Genomic DNA, 21,580 nt, shown 5'->3' with positions numbered 1-21,580 from the left:
ATCACCCGGTGCGTGACACGGGTTTAACCAAGAACACGATTTGAATCAATTAGCCGGCGGAGGAGTCTTTCGAAGGGTAAAATTCACGTCGGTCCGGCTAGGAAGCATGGATTAAAATGTCACCCGTGCGGGGGGAGCCAGGCTTCAACGGGAGGTGACAGCAGTGCTAAAGAGAGGGGCGATCTTTCAAAGTTAGCCGGGACCCACGCGATGGAGGGGAAAAAACAGCGGTTTGGGGGTTTTGTTTTGTTTTGGGTGTTTTTTTTTCTAATTTTTGGGTGTCCCGGGAAAGGTCGGCGCGAAGAGTTTCGCCCGGCTCCGCGACCCCTTGCCAAAAAACCTCCCCGGGCACCGCGTGTTTTCGTGGTTTAGGAGGGCGCAGAGGGGGTTGACATCGCTCCTGCGCCTGGGCAGAAAAACCAGAGAGATAGCGGCAGCATTTGTGCTAAAAAAAATAAAAGATAAATCAGAGCTGTATTAGGAACCATCCGGCCGCTGCAGGTTTTTTTTCCTGGTTCAGCTAGAAGGCAGCTTTGGGGATTTTTTTTGGAGGGGGGGAGGTTTTTGTGCCGTCGCTCCGCAGGTTGCAGCCGGATGTCCCTCGTCTTCAGCCGGAGAGGGGCTGGGGAGCCCCCGGGGAGGGGGCCAACCCCGGCTGGCTTTGGGGCGGGCGGGGCAGAAAACGGCAAGAAAATGGAGATTTTTCCTGGCGACGTTGCGTTTATTTTTCGGGGAGCTCTTGAAACACCTACATTTTTGCTGCACCGTCTTCAGATGCTTTCGGGGGAAAAAAAAAGGGGGAGGCAGGCGAAGCGCGGTTTTTGCCTTTCTTTTGCATAATGCAACGAGCAAACGACGCCGTTAACGCCGCGTTAGCGCCGCGGGCGCTTAAGCGCGCACCGCGGTCCCGTCGAGGCAGGGCGGGGGGGGGGGGGGGCCTCTCCCGACCCTCACCGTCCCGTCGGGCAGCCGAAGCAACTTTTTCCCTGCCTTCGCACCGCCCGCGATTTGCGGCGGCTCCTTTAGAAATGGTGTTTCCGAAAGGACGTGCGGACGCGGATGGAAAATACTCGTTTTTTTGGAAGCGATCGCGCTCACACGGGGGGGGGGATTATTAAAAAAAGGGGGGCGCCCAGCACTTTCCCCTCCGGTGCAAATCGGTGGCGAAGCCGGCGCGGCCCCGACGGCGGATTAACCCCCCCCAACACCCCCCCTCGCGTTAATTGCGCCGCCGCGAAGGCGGCTCCGCGCAGCCCCGCACCGACGGCGCGGCCCGACCCCCCCCCCCGCCTCCTTCCCTCCTCCCCACGCGGGGCGGGGAGGCGCGGCCGGGCCCGCTGACGTCACCGCGCCCACGGGGGGCCGCGGCGCGCGGCCGCCCCGCGCCCAGACACGCGCGGAGGCTCCGCGCTGCGCTGCGCCGGGGGCGGCGGGGATGCGCGTCCGTGGCGGCGGCGGCGGCGGTGCCCGGCGGCCGCGCAGGTAACGGCGGAGCGGGGCGCGGAAAGGGCGCTCGGCGAGACGGTAAAGTTCCTCCGGCGGGGGGGGCGGGTTTGGGGACTCGCCGGTACGTGGGGACGCTCCGAAATGGGGGGGGGGGGGGGGGAAGCCGGTAATTCGCCGTGATCGCCGCCCCCGGGGCGGGATGCGGAAACGAGGGGCCGTCGGGGAGCAGGGAACCCGGGCCGCGCAAGCCGGGGGTAACGGCGGGGGGGATGTTGCGTGCCGCCCCGATCCGTCGGGATCTCGTCGTCGTCGTCTTCAACCCCGACGGCGGCCCCGGTGCCCGCTCCGTGCGTGCGGCGCTGACGGCTCTCCCTTTCCGCCCCCCCGCAGCTGGCGCAGAGCAGCCCCCCCGGCGCTGAGGCGATGGCGACGAGCCCGCTGCCCGCCCCCACGGACATCCTGCTGCCGTCGCCGTCCGGCACGTACCCGCCGGAGCCCATGAGCCAGGCGCGGGGCGGCCACGGCGCCATGAAGCCCAACCAGGTGGGGCAGGTGATCCTCTACGGCATCCCCATCGTCTCCCTGGTCATCGACGGGCAGGAGCGGCTGTGCCTGGCGCAGATCTCCAACACGCTGCTGAAGAACTTCAGCTACAACGAGATCCACAACCGGCGCGTGGCCCTGGGCATCACCTGCGTGCAGTGCACGCCGGTGCAGCTGGAGATCCTGCGGCGCGCCGGGGCCATGCCCATCTCCTCCCGCCGCTGCGGCATGATCACCAAGCGGGAGGCGGAGCGGCTCTGCAAGTCCTTCCTGGGCGAGAACCGGCCGCCCAAGCTGCCCGACAACTTCGCCTTCGACGTGTCGCACGAGTGCGCCTGGGGCTGCCGCGGCAGCTTCATCCCGGCGCGCTACAACAGCTCCCGCGCCAAGTGCATCAAGTGCAGCTACTGCAGCATGTACTTCTCGCCCAACAAGTTCATCTTCCACTCGCACCGCACCCCCGACGCCAAGTACACGCAGCCCGACGCCGCCAACTTCAACTCGTGGCGCCGCCACCTCAAGCTCACCGACAAGAGCCCCCAGGACGAGCTGGTCTTCGCCTGGGAGGACGTCAAGGCCATGTTCAACGGCGGCAGCCGCAAGCGGGCCCTGCCGCCGCCGCCCGCCGCCGCCGCCGCCGCCCCGTCGTGCCACCCGCTGGGCGCCGTGAAGGCGGCGGCGGCGGCGGCCGTGGTGGGCGGCGGGCTGCTGAGCCCGCACCTGCTGGCGGCGCCGCCGGAGCTGCACCAGAAGCGGCCGCGCTTCGAGGAGGACGAGGAGCTGCCCGAGGCGGCGCACGGCGCCAAGAGCCCGCGCAGCTACCCGGTGATCCCGGTGCCCAGCAAGGGCTCCTTCGGCGGCGTCCTCCAGAAGTTCCCGGCCTGCGGCGGCCTCTTCCCGCACCCCTACGGCTTCCCCGCCGCCGCCTTCGGCCTCTGCCACAAGAAGGAGGAGGGCGGCGAGGCGCTGGGCGCGGCGCACAAGGGCGGCGGCGGCGGCGGCGGGGGGCTCTCGGGGCTCTTCTGGCCCGGCAGGAAGGACGCCGCCTTCTACCCGCCCTTCTGCATGTTCTGGCCGCCGCGCACGCCGGGCGGGCTGCCCGTGCCCACCTACCTGCAGCCGCCGCCGCAGCCCCCGCCGCCGCCGCCCCCGCCGCCGCCGCCCGGCGCCCTGGGCTGCGCGCTGGGCGACGGCGCGGGGCTGCTGCGCCAGGCCTTCCTGGAGCTGCCCGAGCCCGGCGCCGAGGCGGCCGCCGCGGGGCTGCCCACGCCGCCCGCCGCCCCGCCGCCGCCGCCGCCCGCCGCCGCCGCCGCCGCCGCCGCGCGGGACCCGCTCTTCGAGGCGCCCCCTGGCGGCGGCGGCGGTGGTGGTGGTGGCGGCGCGGAGCCCAACTCGCCGCCCGCCGCGGAGGGCGGCCGCGTCCCCGCGCACCACCCGCACCTGCTGGAGGCGGCGGCGGGGCGCAAGGCGGGCGGCGGCGGGTACCACCACTCCAGCGCCTTCCGGCCCGTGGGCGGCAAGGAGGACTCGGAGAGCCTGGCCAAGCTGCACGGCCCGCCGCGCCCCGCCTCGCCGCTGCTGCTGCTGCCGCCGCCCCGCGCCTCCGCCGCCGCCGCCGACGAGGAGGAGGAGGAGGAAGAGGCGGCGGCGGGCTGCCCGCGCCACCCGCTGCCCCCGCACCGCCTCCTCTCGCCCGCCGGCAGCTTCGCCAGCGAGGACAGCAGCGAGGAGGAGGAGGAGGACGAGGCGGAGGTGGACGTCGAGGGGCACAAGCCCCCCGAGGAGGAGGAGGACGACGAGGAGGAGGACGACGACGAGGAGGAGGAAGAGGGCGAGCGGCCGCCGCGCGGCGCCGACCCCCTCACGGCCGGTGGCCGCTTCCCGCTGGGACGCGGCGCCGCGGACAAGGGCGGCCGGGATCGCCCCACCGCCGGCCCCTTCCCCGCCGCCCGGCCGCCGCCTGAGGAGAGGCCGGGGGAGGGCCAGGCCCCGCTGCCCCCCAAGGCCGGCAGCGGCGGCGGCGGCAGCCCGACGCACCACCCTGCGCCAGAGGAGCAGCCCCCTTACAAAGATGTAAATATCCCCTTCGAGCTCCTTCTGGCTGAATTAGTAGCGTTAAAATCCCCGCCACGCACACGGCGAGGCGGGAGGAAGATGGCGCGCTGGGGTGTGTCCCTGCCCCGGCCGCCATTTCAGGCCTGGGTGAGGCCGGCGGGCCCGGCCGCCATGTTGGGCCCGGCCGCCATGTTGGGCCCGGCTCCTCACAGGGTGTCAGGCCCGACTGCGCCTCCCTGCCAAAAAACACCCCTCTGGCCCGAAATGCCCCACTCTGGGAGGTGCGGGGCCTGCTCCCGGGCATGTCCACCCCCAAAGCAGGCCGAGCGCGCCCAGGCCGCAACGTGGCTAAACACCAGCCCTAACGTTGTAGAAGAAGAAGCAGGTTTCCTCCATTGTGGGTCGCTGAGGTGCGCGGCTGCCTGTGGGCAGTGCAGAAGCGTTTTTCCAGGCATTTCTAGGTGGCCCAACCTCACAGAGAATAATCCCGGCCTCGGAGCCCCTCGCCCGCGAAGCTGCCCCGCGCGCGGTGCTCATCCTTCCCACAAAAACATATTTGAAAGATACTATCTTGGGAAACGCCACGGGGGTCTTTCTCTTGGCGCTCTTTTTTTTTGTGTGTGTGCTGTAGGTATCTGCCCGCGACTGTGTGTCTGCGTGTAATTGTTTTTCCATATTGATTTTGTGCGTTTTTGCTCTTTCTGCTGCTCTAGAATCAGAAGAGCAAGGAGAGTAATCAAGTCATCCTGCCTACGAAAGAGGATAACTTCTCAGGTAAGAGCAAACGTAGGTCTGCCCGCTCACCATAACGCAAAAGAATTCACAGTTCTGTGAGTTGTATCAGTTTATTCTCTATCGCTCGATTTAAACAAAAATAAATCACTTCCATGATTTCAATTAAAAAAATCCATTAAACATTCTAATAGTCTCTCTATGGTGGTAATTTAGCATTATATTCATCCACATCCAAAATGCTTCTCTGTGTGTGCTGAACATACAAATATATATGCTGCTTTCCGGATTCTAATATTCATCTTGCTTTGCGAGGTCTTGCTGGTAAAAGCATTTTAAGTGCTGCGTTTTGTTTGGATTTCAGATAAGAACAAGGAGCATAATTTTTTCATCACAGATTCAGAGCCTTCAGGAGGAGACTTCTGGAGAGACATAGCAGGTAGGCTCAGAAGAAGGAGGCAGAGGATAAAGAGGCAGAGACTCAAATTCATAATCAAATGTCTGAATATTTAGTACAAGGGTAAAGATAAAAACAATTCCGAGCAAATATAACTGAGAAAAATGCAAATAGGTGGAAAGCAGTGACATTAATAGGAATAAGATTATTAATTGCTGGGCATATTTCAGCAGAAATTTCAGAAATATATCAGGTTACACAATGAAACAGGCTGGAAAAGCATAAAATGACAATAATTGAAATGTTCTCTTTGAAACCTTCCATTAAAAAGGATCACAGCTTATTGCTTTTAATATCTGTCAGAAAGACATTAAAGGTGTTTTATGACATCTATGCCAACATTTATATTATCTCCATGATAATGATCTCTACACAAAATGTATAATACATTTACAAAAATTACATTATACAAATTAAATGAAACCACCTTTTACTGATTGCTAAATGTCTCCAAGGGGTTTGGGAAAGACGTGATTAGAAGTTTTGATACTAAGTTGTCTATTGCAGTGTCTTAAGGAGAGGGTTTTGTTTCTTGGGAAAAAGGAATCTAATTTTCCATTTATGTAATGCAAACTGCCTTGGCTTTGACTATTCACGGTTAATTGACTGTCAAACGAGGTTGTTATCCTCAGGCAATGTCTGCAAATTTGCCTGTCAAATGAGACAGAGAGAGCAAGCGGGGAGAGAGAGAGTTGTACAAGGAGTGGAAATGAAGAAATGGGATCTTACAGAAATCTTATATAATAGCAGAGAACAATTGAAAGATCACGAACGTTTCTAGATGTGTTCCCTTTTAGAGGATATTTCTTAGAAATACCTAACAATACTAATTCCTACTTTAGGTACAGTATGTGAAGAAAACAAAATCCACGTTTTGGGTTTTGCGACTATCTGATTGTGAGGGAGCAAGGTTGTGGACCAATGGATAGCACTAATTATCTTCTATACCGTCAAATAATTACCATGGATAATATAGCAATGACACTAGCAGAACTAAACCTTAAGAACGTCAGAATTATTAGGAGTACAGTACACTGTGCATTGTCTGTATGCTGCACTGTGGCCAATTTATTTTGAAAAATAGATTTTTTTTTGTCTTTTACAAAATGAGTCTTTCCATGCTCATATTAAAATCTAAATTATGATATTTTGCTTTTTTCTGTAGATGTTAGAGCTTTTATCTCTGTATAAAACTCCAAATGTGTTGTATTCATAGATATTGCTAGTCCGTGGTACCTATACGTTTAGCTTCACAGTAGATTTAATTTTAAATCTTACTTTTCAAACATGTACTACCTTGTATACTTTGAGCCTGTGGAGAATCTTAAAGATAGTAAGTAAGCTGAGAGCCAGCACCTGGGTGACGGCCTTAGGACTGGAACTGATGTGAATTGACTGTAAAGAAATACAAAATGTTTAAGGGCTTGTTTCTGAAAATGCTTTCTGTGTGCTCTGTAAGCGAGATCAGTGCCGCTATCTTCAGTGGGATTCATACGGATACGTTTTTGTAGGATTGGGCCTTCTTAGTCTTGCACAGAATTGGTGTGTTGTATTCACCGAGCTTTTTCTGCTTGCTTGTCAGACCCTTTTGCAGAATATTCTAGCTGTCCAATTTGTTCAATATCCTTGATAGGTTTATGAGTTATTTAACCTTCTGCCTTCCTAATACAGTTAAGACAGATTAAATGATCCTGGAAATACTTCACGATGTGAGATCAGCTTATATTTATTGACTAGTAAAAGCAAACTTAAAACAAATGCAGTATTTTCTGTGTCAGAGATGATTATTTGCAAGTGCATATGTTTGTTTGTTATTCTCAGGGCATCAGTGAACTTGAAGATTCATATTAACCTGAGCTATTTCCAAGGCTGAAGCAGATTAGATGTAGGCTTGATGATCCTGGAGCTGTTTGTACCGCATAGCCAGGAAACTGTCGGCGCAGATTCCCTTTTCAGTCAGACAGTGTTCTGAAAGAGCTCTAAATTATTCAAATTCCCACGGCACTTTTGCAAGGTATCTGTGACTAACTTACGTAACTGGTCCAGTTCTTTAGGAAAGCTGCGATTTGCCATCCCGACCCTCCTTCAGCACTTGGAGTTGAAGGGTAGAACAGCGGCATATGCCTAGCACACAACGGCATTGCAATGCTGCCTTGCAAATACTGCATATTTTTTAAAGAGAGGTTCAGTTCAGTAAGCTGTTCCCAAACCTATCTAAATTTTCATCTGTTTTAATGAGAAACGTGAGCTCTACAGTGGGTGTTAACAGCTAGAAGTCAGTTTCTCAAATCTTATCATTTCCCCATTTTTGGTTTTTGGTTTGTAAGAATGGCATGGCAGTTATTTTAGGAAAATTCAGATTAAGAGCAGTGAGCCAAATTCTTCTTTCATTTGCTCCTATATATATATATATATCCAGAATAACTCTGCTAATGTTGGTGGATTTACAGCAGTTTATAGATGGTCGAAAACAGCCCAGTGTTTATTTTCTACAGCAAACTGAACTGATTGCATAGACTTTACTGGGGTAAATGCTAAAGGTTGCAGCATTGGATCCAGAAGTTAAATGACATAAACTCTATTACAGAAGGTGTTTGCAAAAAAAATGAAAAAGTTAAAAGTTCAGATGGGGGAAGACAAGGCAAAATTTAGATGTGGAGCCTGATCCTGTGTGTTAGAGATGAGACCGTGTATGAGTACATGGCTCTGCATGACAGACAAATCTGCAGACAAACTGTAGGATCAAGTCCTTATTTACTCTTGCTGTCTTCTTTCTCTTCTGCTATTACTAAAGAGCTCAGTCTCTTTGAATTATTAATAGAGGGTGGAGTGTTTTTAAATTTCATAATTTTTTTTTGCAAGTCTCTCGATCTTTGGTGTTTTCTTAAAGCCCCATCTTCTGGAATCTCGTGAGAATCTCACCTACCATTTAAAACAACCCCAAAACAGAAATCTGCTAGCTCTCATGCTTTTAGAATAAATTTATGAAACACTTCTCAGATATGTGCATCAGGTTCAGACCAAAAGGCAACTGATTTGTTGTCTCTCTAAAACATGTCCTATTTTTAAGTCAGTCACAATTTTTGAATGTTCAGATTTGAAATCGTGAAACCCTGTATTTCCCTGTATACCTTGTACTTTAACACAGATTTTTTTTTTTAATCAGATGATTGTGTTAAGGTTTAAATGGACATTATAAAAGAGACTTTATCTGTGCAAAAATAGAACTAGTTTGTTTTAAAGCTAAACCACTTTCAGGGCAAATTAACATTTTGTAAGATTTTGTAAGATTTTGTAAGACATATGTATATTGGCCCCAATACAGAGAAGTACTTAGGAAGATGCTTATTAAGTTTCTTAAAATAGGCATGTTTTCCCAAGTCCTGATTGGCATATTGGCTATTCATCCCCAAAATGTGGCATAGCTCCTTTTCAAGATGCATGAATATTTTCAGTAAGTTTGTGTTTTGCTGGGATTTCTTCAAGACATGCGCAAGAACTGTGCACGTTTTAAAGCGAATAAGTAACTGTTAAAACAAGTGGAGCCTTTGGAGCTCTCAAAGCCTGCTAGTTCACATCCGCCTATATTTTTTAATGGATATATATTTATACCCGGAAAATACTGACGTCTTCCCTACTGCTGTTGTATCTGTACACAGCATTATCTCCAGCAAAAGCTATCAGTGGACTTCTAAGTTATGACGGTCCTGGCAGACCATGGATGCTGCAGGCTTCGTAACAGTAAAGCTCACCTCGTAGGAGCGAGCTACAGAGCTGGCTGGGAGATGGGGACCTCACGCGCTCCATGATATTTAGTACTGTCTTGGAATAATAAGGCCCGTGCTGAGCCGCAGATGGGGCAAATGACTGGATTTGGCATGATTTGGAAACACAGAAGTAATGAGAAAGGGTAATAGGAGTTTCCTGGGGACAGGGCACGGGTCTGAGAGTCAGGAGAGTGGAGTTACACTGCTGGTCCATCGCAGATCTGCTTTGGGCACAACGTTCATCCTTCTGCACGTCATTTGCCCATCAGCATAGCTGAGTTGCCTGGGCTGGCATGGAAATTTTTAGCTGGTGTTTAAAGAACACCCCGAGTTTCCCAAGGAGGAACTGCGGAAGAGCAGAGTGTGCCCTAGGTGGTACAGAATGAAAAAGTAGCCTGAGTATGTCTGGTTTGTTTTTTTTTTTGCTATGGAGAGAGGAAATGTGCACTCGTTTAGGGGCAAGGAACTGTAGAAACGTTTCTGTTAATTTTTTATTAAAAACTCAAATCTTAGCTACTCCAGCAGGTGTAGAGCTAATAAAACGGTGGCATCACAAGAAGTGAGGTTATGTCAACGTACAAATCAGCACCTCTTATTTTCAGATTGTTGATTTAAGTAATTTGAAGTATGTTTACCCACGGATGTCACTTCTCATTTCCTCCATGGGTGGATATTCACGTTTGAGAATAAGAGTGCCATTTATTTAGCCCAAAAATACAACCCACATACTTTCATTCCAGAATATACACGTCAACACACCTGAGCTAATCGGGAAGAACACAGGTAACAAAAATGTCAGCTGAGCCCGTGCAAACTGGAACACTTTCCAACCTCATCTCCATATCCAGCAAACTATTTTTAGTTTGATTTCTTTTTTCCGAGCAAACGGAGATTGGGCACTCTTAAACAAAACCTACGTGTCCATACAGGCGGGTTCCACAGCTTTCAGTGCTGCTGTGTTAAATGCTGCTGAACAGGCACAAGTTTGTGTGTAGACAAGGCCCAAGAGAGCTACGGCGGAGCTATTACAAGGGGAAGTGATTTTTTCCTAGACTGATTAAAATTCTTTGGGCTTTCTGTTTGTTTGTTTTTAAACACCTATTTAGCTTTTAATTAACATTTAAGAGAAAGGAAACTGATTAAATATTCAATACCTCCTCCCTTTCAATTAAGGTATAAGAGTACACAACACATGATGAGGCCTCTGGGAAGTATGGAAAAAACTGAGAAGAGCAGACTCCTGATTATCATTTTGAGGGGGACTGGAAAGGTGAAATCTATCAGAGTATTATTATTACTATTAATGATAATAATGTCAAGGCATTTTTGAATATCAGAAAGCAGTTTAAAAATGCGGTTGAGCCTTTAAAGTCATATATGCTATTTTTTGCCTTTAAATATCCTCGCTCTTCCCATCCTGTTCATTTCTATTTCAACGGCAAGGATGGGGGATTTTCTAATAAGCCTTTCTGTAGCTTAGTAGGGAAGCTGCGGATGCTGAAGACGTTATTCTTCATGCTACATGCTCTTATTTTCATCTTGATGCGGTTCTTTCGGTCCCAGCGAGTCGGCAGCCTCAAACCAAACAGCCCTGAAAGCTCAACCAAGCAATTGGGAAAGAACCGTCTGTGTTGCCACTACACTGTATGCTAGGATCTAGTCCCTTCCCCTTTCTCTTCCTCCCCCTTGGAGAATCCAATTACCTTCTATCTGTGAGTCTGTTCTCCCTCAAAATAGCTCATGAAACATTCAGGAAAAAAAACTAAGTGAAAGAAACTGATTGGGGGGAAAAATACTAGTGTTTATAATTTAACAAATCTTCTTCCTATAACTTAAATTTTTCTTTTAGATTTTTTTTTATTAGCAATCATGTTCAAAATGAAATTGTTAACTAAAAAGAAATCATTTTACCTTATGCAGACAGCTCAAACCTCTGCCCAACGAGTGATATATGTTTCTTTTGAGTTTTAAGCTTGTTATTTCTTTTAATGGTGTGAAACAAATTACCTGAAGAAAATATTTATATCAAATATAAAAAAAAATCGTGTAATTGTGTTATGTAAACAAATTTTTTAATGGAAGAAGTGCTGGCAGCAGATACCGGTTGTTTAAACATATATGCCTGAATAAGTTTTTTTTAATTAGGGAAGAAGAAGAGAGAGAGATGCTAAAATGCATAGATATTGAATATGTTTCATATACTATAATATGACTTAAAGGTTTACAGGATGTAGGGATACATTGATTTTGAAAGTAAAAACACATGTTTTGCAAAAAGATTTCTGACTGCATGTAAAACAAGACCTTCCAATTGGACTTTTAAATTAACTCAGTGTCATGACCTGCTATCAGATGCACGGTGTAGTAAGAATTCTTCAAGTAGTTGCTATCTATCTAATCTGTTTTTTTTTTAACCTGGTTTTTGCTATACCTCTGTATATTCCAAAAAAGTAGAGTATTTCCTCCATGACTCTTTTTTCCAAACACGTAAGGACGTGAGTAGCTTTACGTGTGTATCTTCAGCGTGATTGCTCATCACTAGAATTGATGATGTGTATTTACTGGCTGGACTAAAACAAGAGTTAGTTCAGTAATTAGCTACTTATCTAATATTTTGTTAATTACTAAGAGTCTATTTCTACTTCAACTGTAAGTAATAGAAAATCTCCCATAAATTTCTGTGCAAGTGGTATTTGTCTTTTAAAAACCTGTTTTCATGGCTTTTTGTTTCAAAATTCTGTTCATAGAAATTAGAGGAAAAATTCAGAGTTCCAGAGGATAATTAAATAATAGTCTGTCAGAAGGTTCATAGTTAGTTAAACTGTCATCCAGGTGAACTTAATGCATTGGGGAATTTTTATTTGTTTGTTTTTGATTTTGTTTTTTTTTTTTATTTGTAAAGGGGAAAGATTGCAAGAAGCAGTGCGTATATATCTAGAAATAATCAAATTCTGTAAAACAGAAAATTCACTCCTCCTTTATTAAAAAGTGTGTAAGTAAGTGACCAAAAACGGAAGTTTCTGAATTTCTTGACTTCAGAGCTGTGTCTTTCAGGTTCTTTCTCAGCTGGATATGAAGTATAGTCAGATATAACAAGCCCACACCATAGGACTGTAAAAAAGTATACAGTTAAAGAGCTGAAGAAGGCAGAGAGGCTGATGCAAAAGGAGTTTTACTTGAAAAATTTGGGATGGGAAAGGGTCTGCCCAGGTGGATAGCATCGACTTCCCTTTGTGAAGAGAGATGAGACTCTGGAGAAGGCTCTGCCCTGTTCCCTGCTCACTTCTAGGCATTTTCCAATAAGTGCATCTTCAGGAGGGGTTAGAGGGAGAGCGTGAATCGGTTTGGCAGAACACGTGCAAGAAGGGCTCTCCTAGGCACCGAGAAGACCTCAAGTCTCCTCCAGGAGTTGGAGAAGTCGGAGGGAGAAATGGCTGTCTGTGGAGTAGGGAGATACTTCACTAAACAAGAAGCAAATCCAAGCCCTGTAAACACTTGTGCTCACATATGCTAGGCAACGTGGAGCCAAGCTGTGCTGATGAAATGTGTCTATGGAGTAAAATTTCACAGAAAGTGTTTCTGGACCCGAGCGTCTTGGAGCAGGATGCGATAGCGTACTGGAGATCCTGAGAGGAGCCAGGGCTTCAGAGGAGCGCGGGTAGTACCCCGTCCAAATTTGAGAATCTTTACTTGCAAAACCAAAATGTGCTTGGTCACAAAGGGGGCTTGTCCTGTTCAGGAATGGCCTCTGCATGTTGTGCAGAAACCTTTCTTCTTTTTCTGTTTGTTTTTCTTTTTTTTATCTCCAGACTCTGAAGCAGTTACATAGTAAGGACAGTACTGATACAAAGCAATATTGGTAAATCAGTAACTTTTTTGTTTTCTTTTTTTTAAGGCGAACACACGCAAGAAACCAATTCACCTCATTCACTGAAGAAGGATGTAGAAAACATGGGAAAAGGTAAAACAAATAAGTGCCTCTTATGTTATAAAACTGCTCTTTGTTTTAATAGAATATGAGGATAATAGGGGGCATTTTTGTTCTGCACCATATTTTAAGCTTGTCAAGTAACATATGAATAATATATGGACCTTTGGGTGGATATAATTGAGATTAATGCATATATATCAATCAATACATGACACTGTAATATAATACTTTAAAATAATATATTACATTGATTTATATTCATGGCTTTCTGCACAAAATCTATCGTAGGTCTACGCAACACTTTCTTTTTTTTATAACTGCTAAAATATTTTGTCTTATAGTAATGAATTGCTCTGCAACTGTTCTCTCAAGAATTATTTATACAGATTAGTAAAACCACTTTTCTTTTCTCTTTGTTAGAGGAACTCCAGAAGGTTTTGTTTGAACAAATTGACTTACGAAGGAGACTAGAACAGGAATTCCAGGTGTTGAAAGGAAACACATCTTTCCCAGTGTTCAGTAAGAAACGTATCTGTGGTTTTGGTGTTACTTGCGGGTTGTTGTTTGTTGTTACACTGTTGAAGTGGAAGAGGAATGTTCTCAGTTGTGTTGCCAGGATCTTTGGTTTGGTTCTGCTGGGGTTGATGGGACTTTTGCTGTGGCTTTTCAGGCTGCCAAAGCAGGTCTTTTTTAGAGCAAATCTGAAGCTGGATGTCTGTTTTGGTGTATATTTTACTGGATTTGGAAAAATAACATGTTGCCCACATATTCGACAGCACACTGAAGCCCCAGGAGTAGAGAATGAGTGGTGTGCCTGCCTCCCAGTAAACTTTGATCCCAGAACTAATAAAAAGTGTTAAAGCCTGCTGGAAAGAGGGTCTTCCAGCATAGGGCCATCATACCGCTTCCTGTGCTACACTCCCTTTCTGCTGGAAGGAATGACTGAGTATAGCGAAACATGTCTGGGGTTTTTGGGTCCATCGATGTCAGTCTTCATAACCACCTTCTTGGAGGCTTTTGAAACCAGTGTAATTTATCATGACCTTCAGATGGTTCCAGCTGACGCTGGAGAATTGATCTGGCCTATGTTTAAGAAGCACAAAGACCTGTTTGGATTTTTTTCTCTTGAGATGGGCTATCAGAGATGATTCTTTCACCATGGCTTATAAGCAGGGTGCTGGAATATGCTGGGCATGCATTTAATAAAAGAAAACAAAATGGAAGATTGGTAGGGTTTTCACGAAGCTGCCAGAAAGCTGAATTTCCTACGCTGGGATATGGTAGAAGACCTATTGCTTGAGGCCTTTCAAATTACGCTGGCAGCAGCAGTGGAAAATGTGCTTCCGGAAGAAAACCCATATAGGTCAGGACAAGCTAGAAGATACGGTAAGGGCTTTCCAACTTGTGATGAATGTAGTGTTATGGAGCTGCAATGACCACGGTATCACCTTTGCTCTCTGCCAGTCAGAGCACGACGTAGAGTTCGGTATTGTAGTGCAGCCTTTTCTGTGTCTGGCTGCCACAGCTCTGCAGCTGCCTGCCCAGTCTTCTCAGTTCAGTATCAAATTTAACCTAAAGGAAAAGGTCTATTTGTGCCCATTTTTTGCTTCTTCATGAAGTCCAAAGAACACCTAACAGCATCTTCATTCAGTATTTTCCTGATAATGATGTTTTTTTCAAAGCTGCTTTTTAAAACTCTGACTTTTTGTCCTCATTTTCCTGTAAGACTATACATGCATGGAGCACTGTGGAGTAATATGACTCACAATAAGCAAAGATATATGCTTTAAAACCAGACTAATTGCCAGACTGTTCTGCATTTTGTTAACTTCCATTAACCCCTACAAAACAAAAGTAACTGCCACAAGCTGAGGAATGTTGCTCCTCTTTGGCTCACAGAAAAAAGATGGGAATGCAGACAGTTTTTCCTACTATTTAAAGCGAATGTATTTTTTTCCATTTTCTATAATGTCAGATAGGGTAAGTTCAGGGAAGCAGAGAAGTGCAAGACAAGACTCCGAGAATGACTCCATCTTTAGCCCAGATATCAAAAGATGTAGACAGCTTCATAAATAAAGGAGAAGAAGAGCCTGAGGTGATACAGATATTAATGAAAGAAGGGTAACCTCATCCTTCAATATAAATTCAGTCATTACTTGGGTTTGGGAGTGAGGTAATTTTCAAATAATTTGTGTAGATCAAAACACTGATGTGTGGTATTGGTGAAATGGCATCTTGGAGCTTTGCCATTCAGGACACTCATTTATCCTTTTGTTCTTCTACAGTAAAATTAATGCTCTGTCATTGCCGTGTAAATAAACACTGCAATTAAACCACATGAAATACAATTCAAATAAAAGAAAAGAACACATATGGCCGACCAAGGAAGTGGCATCTGTGTATGCCGGCTTGAAAAATATGTGGTTTCAATGTACCACAAAGTAGTGGTCAATTTTGTTCGAGATTAAAATAGAAAACACATAATGTGCTATAAACAATATATGCAAGTGACCGTAAAACCGATGTACGGATTTAGATTTACCAAAAAAATAGCCCTCCTCCACGTCTAATAAAATGAGAAAACAGGCCTCTGTAAAGCAAATAAGTGTAAAATGCAAGATAAGTGTGGTTTGTGCTCTGGAGCAGTAGGAGAGCCACCTAAAGAGAAGAGGTCTGCTGCAGGCTCTTGCTGCTAGTCCAGGCTGCTGCTTTAGGTCAGATATTAAAAACTGTGTTTATTTTACCAGGTTTCCCAAATTTCTGTTCACCTGTGGTGTTATCAGGTAGGAGCTAGGGAGAGAAAACTTATGAGGTCCATCTAAGGGAAAGTGGAAGTTAAATGGTTTGGACTTAAGGTTGTGTTGATGAACCCATCACGGTTTGGAGACATCCGAGGCTGAAGGAGGGAGCTGAGATCAGGCAGGCAGCAAGCCTTGAATTCAAGCGCGGCTCATTGCAGCATGGGGCAGAAGGCTGAGTGGCCATGGGGACTGAATCTCTGTCCCCTCCCTAAAGCTGCTAAGGACGGAAACACACTGACAGGTAATTTTTACTCGCAGGGGTGGAGGTTCTCCCTGTGCTTTGCACTGTCTGTGGATAAATTAGAGGCCTTTGACTTTTAAGTCTTCTCAGCTTTTTTTTTTTTAAAAAAAAAAAGGAGAGAATTTGTTCCTCTTCCAGCAGGGAAACCAGCATGTGAGATATGGAAGACAGTGCTACATGTCTCGAAAATGTTTAAGTCAGGCTCTCGGCAGTTAACTCCAAAATTAACTTCTTCAGGTCTTGCATTGGAACTGAGCATGTTTTGGTCATTACATGTTTTTGCATCACCTAACCAGCATCCCCAGCAGCGCTGTGCAGGCCTGTGTGCATGCTCTCCTCGTGGCAATCACTATTAAATGAGAACTGATCTTCTCTGCAAGCTCATTTAGTAGTACTATGATGTTTGCTTCTCTGTGGCTAGGCCTGCTTAAAATGTGTCCTATGATAATTTATGAAACAACAGACCTTGTTTTCTGCCATTTGCATCTTTATTTTTTATATTGCCATTGTACTTGAAAGCTGAAGATAAGGTCTTCCTTTTGCATATAAGGCCTCAACACACAGCCAAAAGATCTCTTGAAGAATTTGCTGTCCTGATAGGACTATATGCACCATGCAACATAGCTGCATTTAACAACATGGGTAGTAAAACTGTGGAGACGTAGGCTGGATAGTTAGAAAGTATTTAAGTTTGTGTTAAGAAAACTCTTTAAATATTCATATCTTTCCTTCTGGGTATTGCTCATGGCTTTGTCTCTAAGCGTTCAGTCTCAAATAAGTGCTGCAGGAAAAGCCATTATCCTTACCATTAACACCCCGTTTCCACAGCGAGCTTGAACATTTGCAGTGCAGTACTGAACAGGGTTTCTGAGCTATCCGCTCTGAAAAGCGATGAGGCTGTGGAGAGGCAGTGAGGTAGGAAAGCATTGAGAAGGTGAGCAAAATTTTTCCGTGTAGCCTGTTCCTTCTGGTTCCTGTAAAAGTGAAACTGGAGGACCTACCCGATGGCACAGGTCTGTCACCCTTTAGTGATGGGGACAAGAGTCCATCAGCTTTTTATACTGCACTGCTCTTTTGATAAGCAAGAGAAGAGGTGCAAACCTGCCTTATTGCTGTCGGCTGCTCTCTCTTGCCGGGTTGGCATGGAGGGAAGAGGCTGAAGAATTCTATAGGCTTTTACTTGAAATCTAAAGAATTTCATTCAGATGACATTGTCATGTCCTTTCTATGCGGCCATGCTGGGCTCCTGATGGCTTCAGCCTGACAAACTTTCTCACTATTCCTTTGTTTAATTGCTAGTTCCGTGTCATCCTGATGTGCCTCCTTACCTTTTAAACGACAGCTTTTGCTCTTTGTTCAGAGAGGGCAAAATCCTCATGTGAAGGAGGAGAATAGAGCTCTGCTTCCCTTTTCTTTCTACCAGTCCCTTCGTGGGTTGTTTCTTGGTGGGAGCATGTGCCCTATCCCTGCCACGTGGTATACGCCCTTCCCTCTGTTCTCATTTGGGCTTAAGTCCTTCCATTACAATTTAGATATTTCTGTGACTCGGTACCACACCTATTCATCCTCCCAGCGCACTTGGCAGATGAAGCAGTGCTACTCTTCCTACTTTACTGGTGATGAAATCAGGTGTGGAGAGACACTCGCAGAGTCCAGCACAGCAGGGTATCGGGCCCAGGCTTCCTGAGATCTATGCTAGTGTCCCAATAGCCAACATGGCTATTTAACTCTTTTAATTGTGATTTGTAAGTAAAGCATTCTAGCTGCCTGGCCTCCTCCAGCTCCTCTCCAGTCTGACAGCTCTGTTGAGGTACTCTGCGCCTTGCTCTGTTGGCATTCACCTCGCTGCTTCCATGGTCTGGGTTGAGCTTCCATGTCCTGGATCAAAATGTGGGTTTTCTTTCCTCTTCTCTTTAATTGTCCATCATGATGATGGGCAGATCTCCTTCATGCTGGAATTTTCCAACTTCATTTCTTCTTGCAAATAGTTTTATTTATATTTGCCTGTCTTTTCCCCACCCTCCCACAGTAATGTCATGGAGCATAGGCCAGCAGTTCATCTTCTATCAAAGAGAGGTTTTTGCCTGAAATGGTCAGTGAGGAGGGAAATAGGGAAAGGAGGAGCTACCTGAGCAGGCAGGCTGGCCTGTGCTGTAACCCAGCTGTGCAGGAAGGCATGTTCTCTCTTTCAAAGGCTTTAACTCTTCCAGGTTCCATGTCGCTGCTTATGGAGATTTTTAGGTTTTTTGAGTTTTGTTTAAAGCTGTCAGTACTATGTTATAACTGTAAATCACATCCTACATCCTTTAATGCATTGTGTTCTCATATTTTGGACATTCCTATTGAAGTCAAGAGATTTATACCAAAGCAACAGAAAGCAGTTTTTGCTCTTCTCTTCAGTGTTTGTAGAAGCTTCATCTGATTAATAACTGCAGAATGTGGCTCGCTGAGATTATCATTACAAGAATGAATGTTAGCTACAGAAATTTAGTAGCCTGTACTTGCTAATTTGGGAAATAGCTGAATGGTTTTTTTCCCAAGCTTTTCTGTTTCCTACAGTGTCTTCTATTAGATAAGAAGTTTGTTAACCACATCTTTTAGTTGGCTGAAGGGCTTTGTAGTGCTTTGCAGTTCCTCAGCAATGATCGGTTTTGATTTCATTTGATTTATATGAATTCTGTTGTGTGGGTCCTTTCTAATTACTGCATCTACATTTTTTTTCTCTTACAACTCAGATAATTTTCAAGATCAGATGAAACGGGAGCTAGCATACAGAGAAGAAATGGTACAGCAGCTACAAATTGTAAGTTTTTTTATTCTACTAAAATGTTACGGACTCTTTATGCTTTTCAAATGCAGACCTCAAACTTTTGCTTTGTGAGCCATGCAGATGTACGATTACTGAGTTCATGTTACCTTATACATAGCAAAACGTAAGCATGCAGTTCTCAGCTGGTTTAGAGTCTAATTACCTGGAGATTTACTTTCATACAGTAACCAGATGGGTCTTCATGTTTCAGCTAAATGGCATGTGTTGACTCGACACTGAGAGCACTCCTTCAGAGACGTGAGGACTGAATCCAGTGAACCTTAAGCAGTTAAATGTTTCTACCTTTCACAAGTTGCCAAGGGGTGAAATTCAGTCCTCGGTGCAAGGCCAGATTCTCACTGGCAAATAAACTTTAGGATAGATCTTATTCAAATTTCAGCCATTGAAAAAGGTGATTAACCCAGCAGTAAAGGATTCAGTTTTTAAAACACGGTTCAATGTATGCAGACATTGCTGTTTGGTTTCTTGTTTGTTTATGTTTAAAAACAAGGGATTTTGCGTGTGTGTGAGAGTGTCAGTGCAGCTCTAGATCCTTGTACACGATTGGCCTGTTTTGAAAACTTAGAGTAGCAGGAATAACTTAATCTGGTACAAGCAACAGCCTGAGTATGTGAGGTTGTTTCTCACTCAGGTAATTTTGCTAAGATGTTGCTTAGTGGAGCAGAAGTGTGTTGTCTTGCATTAACAGCAGGATATGGTAGTGAATGGGCTGTCAGCTAATGCTTTCTTTTGTTAGTGCTTTTTCTGTGATCAGTCTGACAACAGTTTATTTTGAGGCAGGCTTGCCGAATACCCCTGCTTACCTGGATCAGCCCTGCGCTCGAGCATCTAAATTTTCCTTGTGTTTGTCACAGACCCTGGGGGAGGGGTCATCCAGCCTCCTGGTACTGTCATTTTCTAATAGATGGATTAGGACATTAAAAAAAAAAAAAGGCTGAAGGGCAGTGTTGTCAAACTTGTGCGCCTATGGATAGAGGCATTTAGGACTGGCCTTATTTTTAGAGCTGCTGAACATCCCTGCTCCCCGTTCCTGCTGACTTCAGAGATTTCAGTGAGAGATGGAGGGTGTTAGAAGGAGGTTGTTTATGGAGAAATTCAAGTCCGGAACATGTTTGGAGCTTTTTGCTGCTGGTTTCCGCTCTTCTCCTTTGAAATCTCCAATCCATATCGTGTTCCCATTTGTCTCCCAGTGCCGAGCAGGGAGTTTTGCTGGATCTGTAACTTGCATTGTCAGATAGGATGGCAATTGGGAGACATCCTGAACAGCACTTCCCCTGCTGCTTTGAACTTCATGCATGCGCCCTATCGACCCCTGCTCTGAAGCACATTTAAACGCAAAGTCTGTGGGCCCACTTCACCCTCTCTCTCTCGTGTCAGCTGAACTTCAGCTAACTAGCTCTCCCTCCCAAGGGCAGAATGAGTGGACCGCCTCTGCCGTTTATTTTGTGGCAGAATCCTGAAGTTGTTGCTGAAATGGGATCTCCCAGAGCTCCAGCGAGCCAGCTGTGATGATTTTTCTGATTTTCAAGAAGTGGAGAAGTCACAAGATTCAGTGTAGTGGGTTTTCTTGGGCAGGAAAAGAAATACGATTGTGTGATTCACACCCTTTTCACTTCCTGATGCGTGCTGCAGAAAGGCTAATAGTCATTTAATCATTAAGCAGAGCTACCTGAATGTATTTACAGGGACTGGTTTCAAGATTTAATGTACTGCTGTACCAACAATTCAGGACCTCTTCACTCACTGTGGCTGCCTGAGTTTAATTATTGTTAATGGAAATGTTGTCAAAGCATCAGTCTTTATGCTCGCATTTGGATATGCCTCCTGATCTCAGCGAGGCAGATTGAGTACCAGTGAGACCAATATAATAAAAGGATGTTTGCGTTTGAAGAACTGAGAGACTCCAGCAAATAACAGTGTGTTTATTTAAACTGTGTGTGGAAATCTTCACTGATGTTTTGGTTGATAATTGAAATGGAGTCAGCACTTTTGTCATGATAATCCTTGCAGTTACTCTAAGTCACTCCTATGTGAATATACTTAGAACGGTTATATCTAGCATAAAGATTAATGAGCTGAATGTGCTGATGATAGAACCCCATTGGCCTTCTTGGGTTATGCCATGGATGAATTAAGCCTTTTGGTTCAGAATACACAAAAGGGTATGGTTACTTTTTTTTTTTAATTGGGGTAAATTGTTTTGTTTTGTGTGTATCCTGGGATATTGTATTATTGCTTTAACAGAGCTGACCACACCTGATTTTCTTGTGCACAAGAGAAGTGCAAAGAGAAAAACAGGAGTGTTTAATGCATATTCAAACCTTAATTTTATTTATAATTCATAGGTGTATACCTTTGTAGGATTAAACCCAAATTTTACTGGTTCAATTATCCAGAGAATTTGTCTTAATTGCTTTTTTATTTTAAAAATCATATAAATGCACAGAATCAGTTTCTTAACTTTAATTAGTCCTTCTTGAAGAATTATGCATGACTGTGAAGGTATCTCTTTGTTTAACAACTCTATTGTAAAAGTGCATAGTAGATAAAATTTTTGCAAAACGTGTGATTTTACTCATTTTAAACCAGAATTCTACAAGCTTTCCCTAGCTGAGTAACTGAATAGTCAGTTATACTTTCAAAATAAACTGGTTTTCGAATGTTTGAGGTGCCCAAAATATCTGGAAAAGAACATAGTGAAGCTAAGCATAAAAAAATTAACCAGATTTAATTGTCTTTGAGAAGCATTGCCTGTGAAAGTTGAAAGCATCTCCTTG

The 21,580-nt window shown here is 46.0% G+C and overlaps 1 protein-coding gene across 1 annotated transcript in view; it reads left to right on the top strand.

Annotated features, from left to right (window-relative positions):
• Positions 1 to 1,869: 1,869 nt before the first annotated feature.
• LOC135324186 (SKI family transcriptional corepressor 2-like) overlaps positions 1,870 to 21,580 on the top strand; it is a 28,231-nt gene continuing 8,520 nt past the window's right edge. Inside the window, exons 1-6 of the mRNA XM_064499917.1 lie at positions 1,870 to 4,062; positions 4,758 to 4,818; positions 5,141 to 5,215; positions 12,896 to 12,961; positions 13,352 to 13,450; positions 18,709 to 18,776. Coding sequence (XP_064355987.1) covers positions 1,870 to 4,062; positions 4,758 to 4,818; positions 5,141 to 5,215; positions 12,896 to 12,961; positions 13,352 to 13,450; positions 18,709 to 18,776 — 2,562 coding nt within the window. The remainder of the gene's footprint in view (positions 4,063 to 4,757; positions 4,819 to 5,140; positions 5,216 to 12,895; positions 12,962 to 13,351; positions 13,451 to 18,708; positions 18,777 to 21,580) is intronic.

This window comes from Dromaius novaehollandiae, chromosome W, assembly GCF_036370855.1.
Source record: "Dromaius novaehollandiae isolate bDroNov1 chromosome W, bDroNov1.hap1, whole genome shotgun sequence".
Lineage (NCBI taxonomy): Eukaryota > Metazoa > Chordata > Aves > Casuariiformes > Dromaiidae > Dromaius > Dromaius novaehollandiae.
The sequence above is the reverse complement of the archived record's forward strand: the minus strand, read 5'-3'. Positions and strand labels throughout refer to the sequence as shown.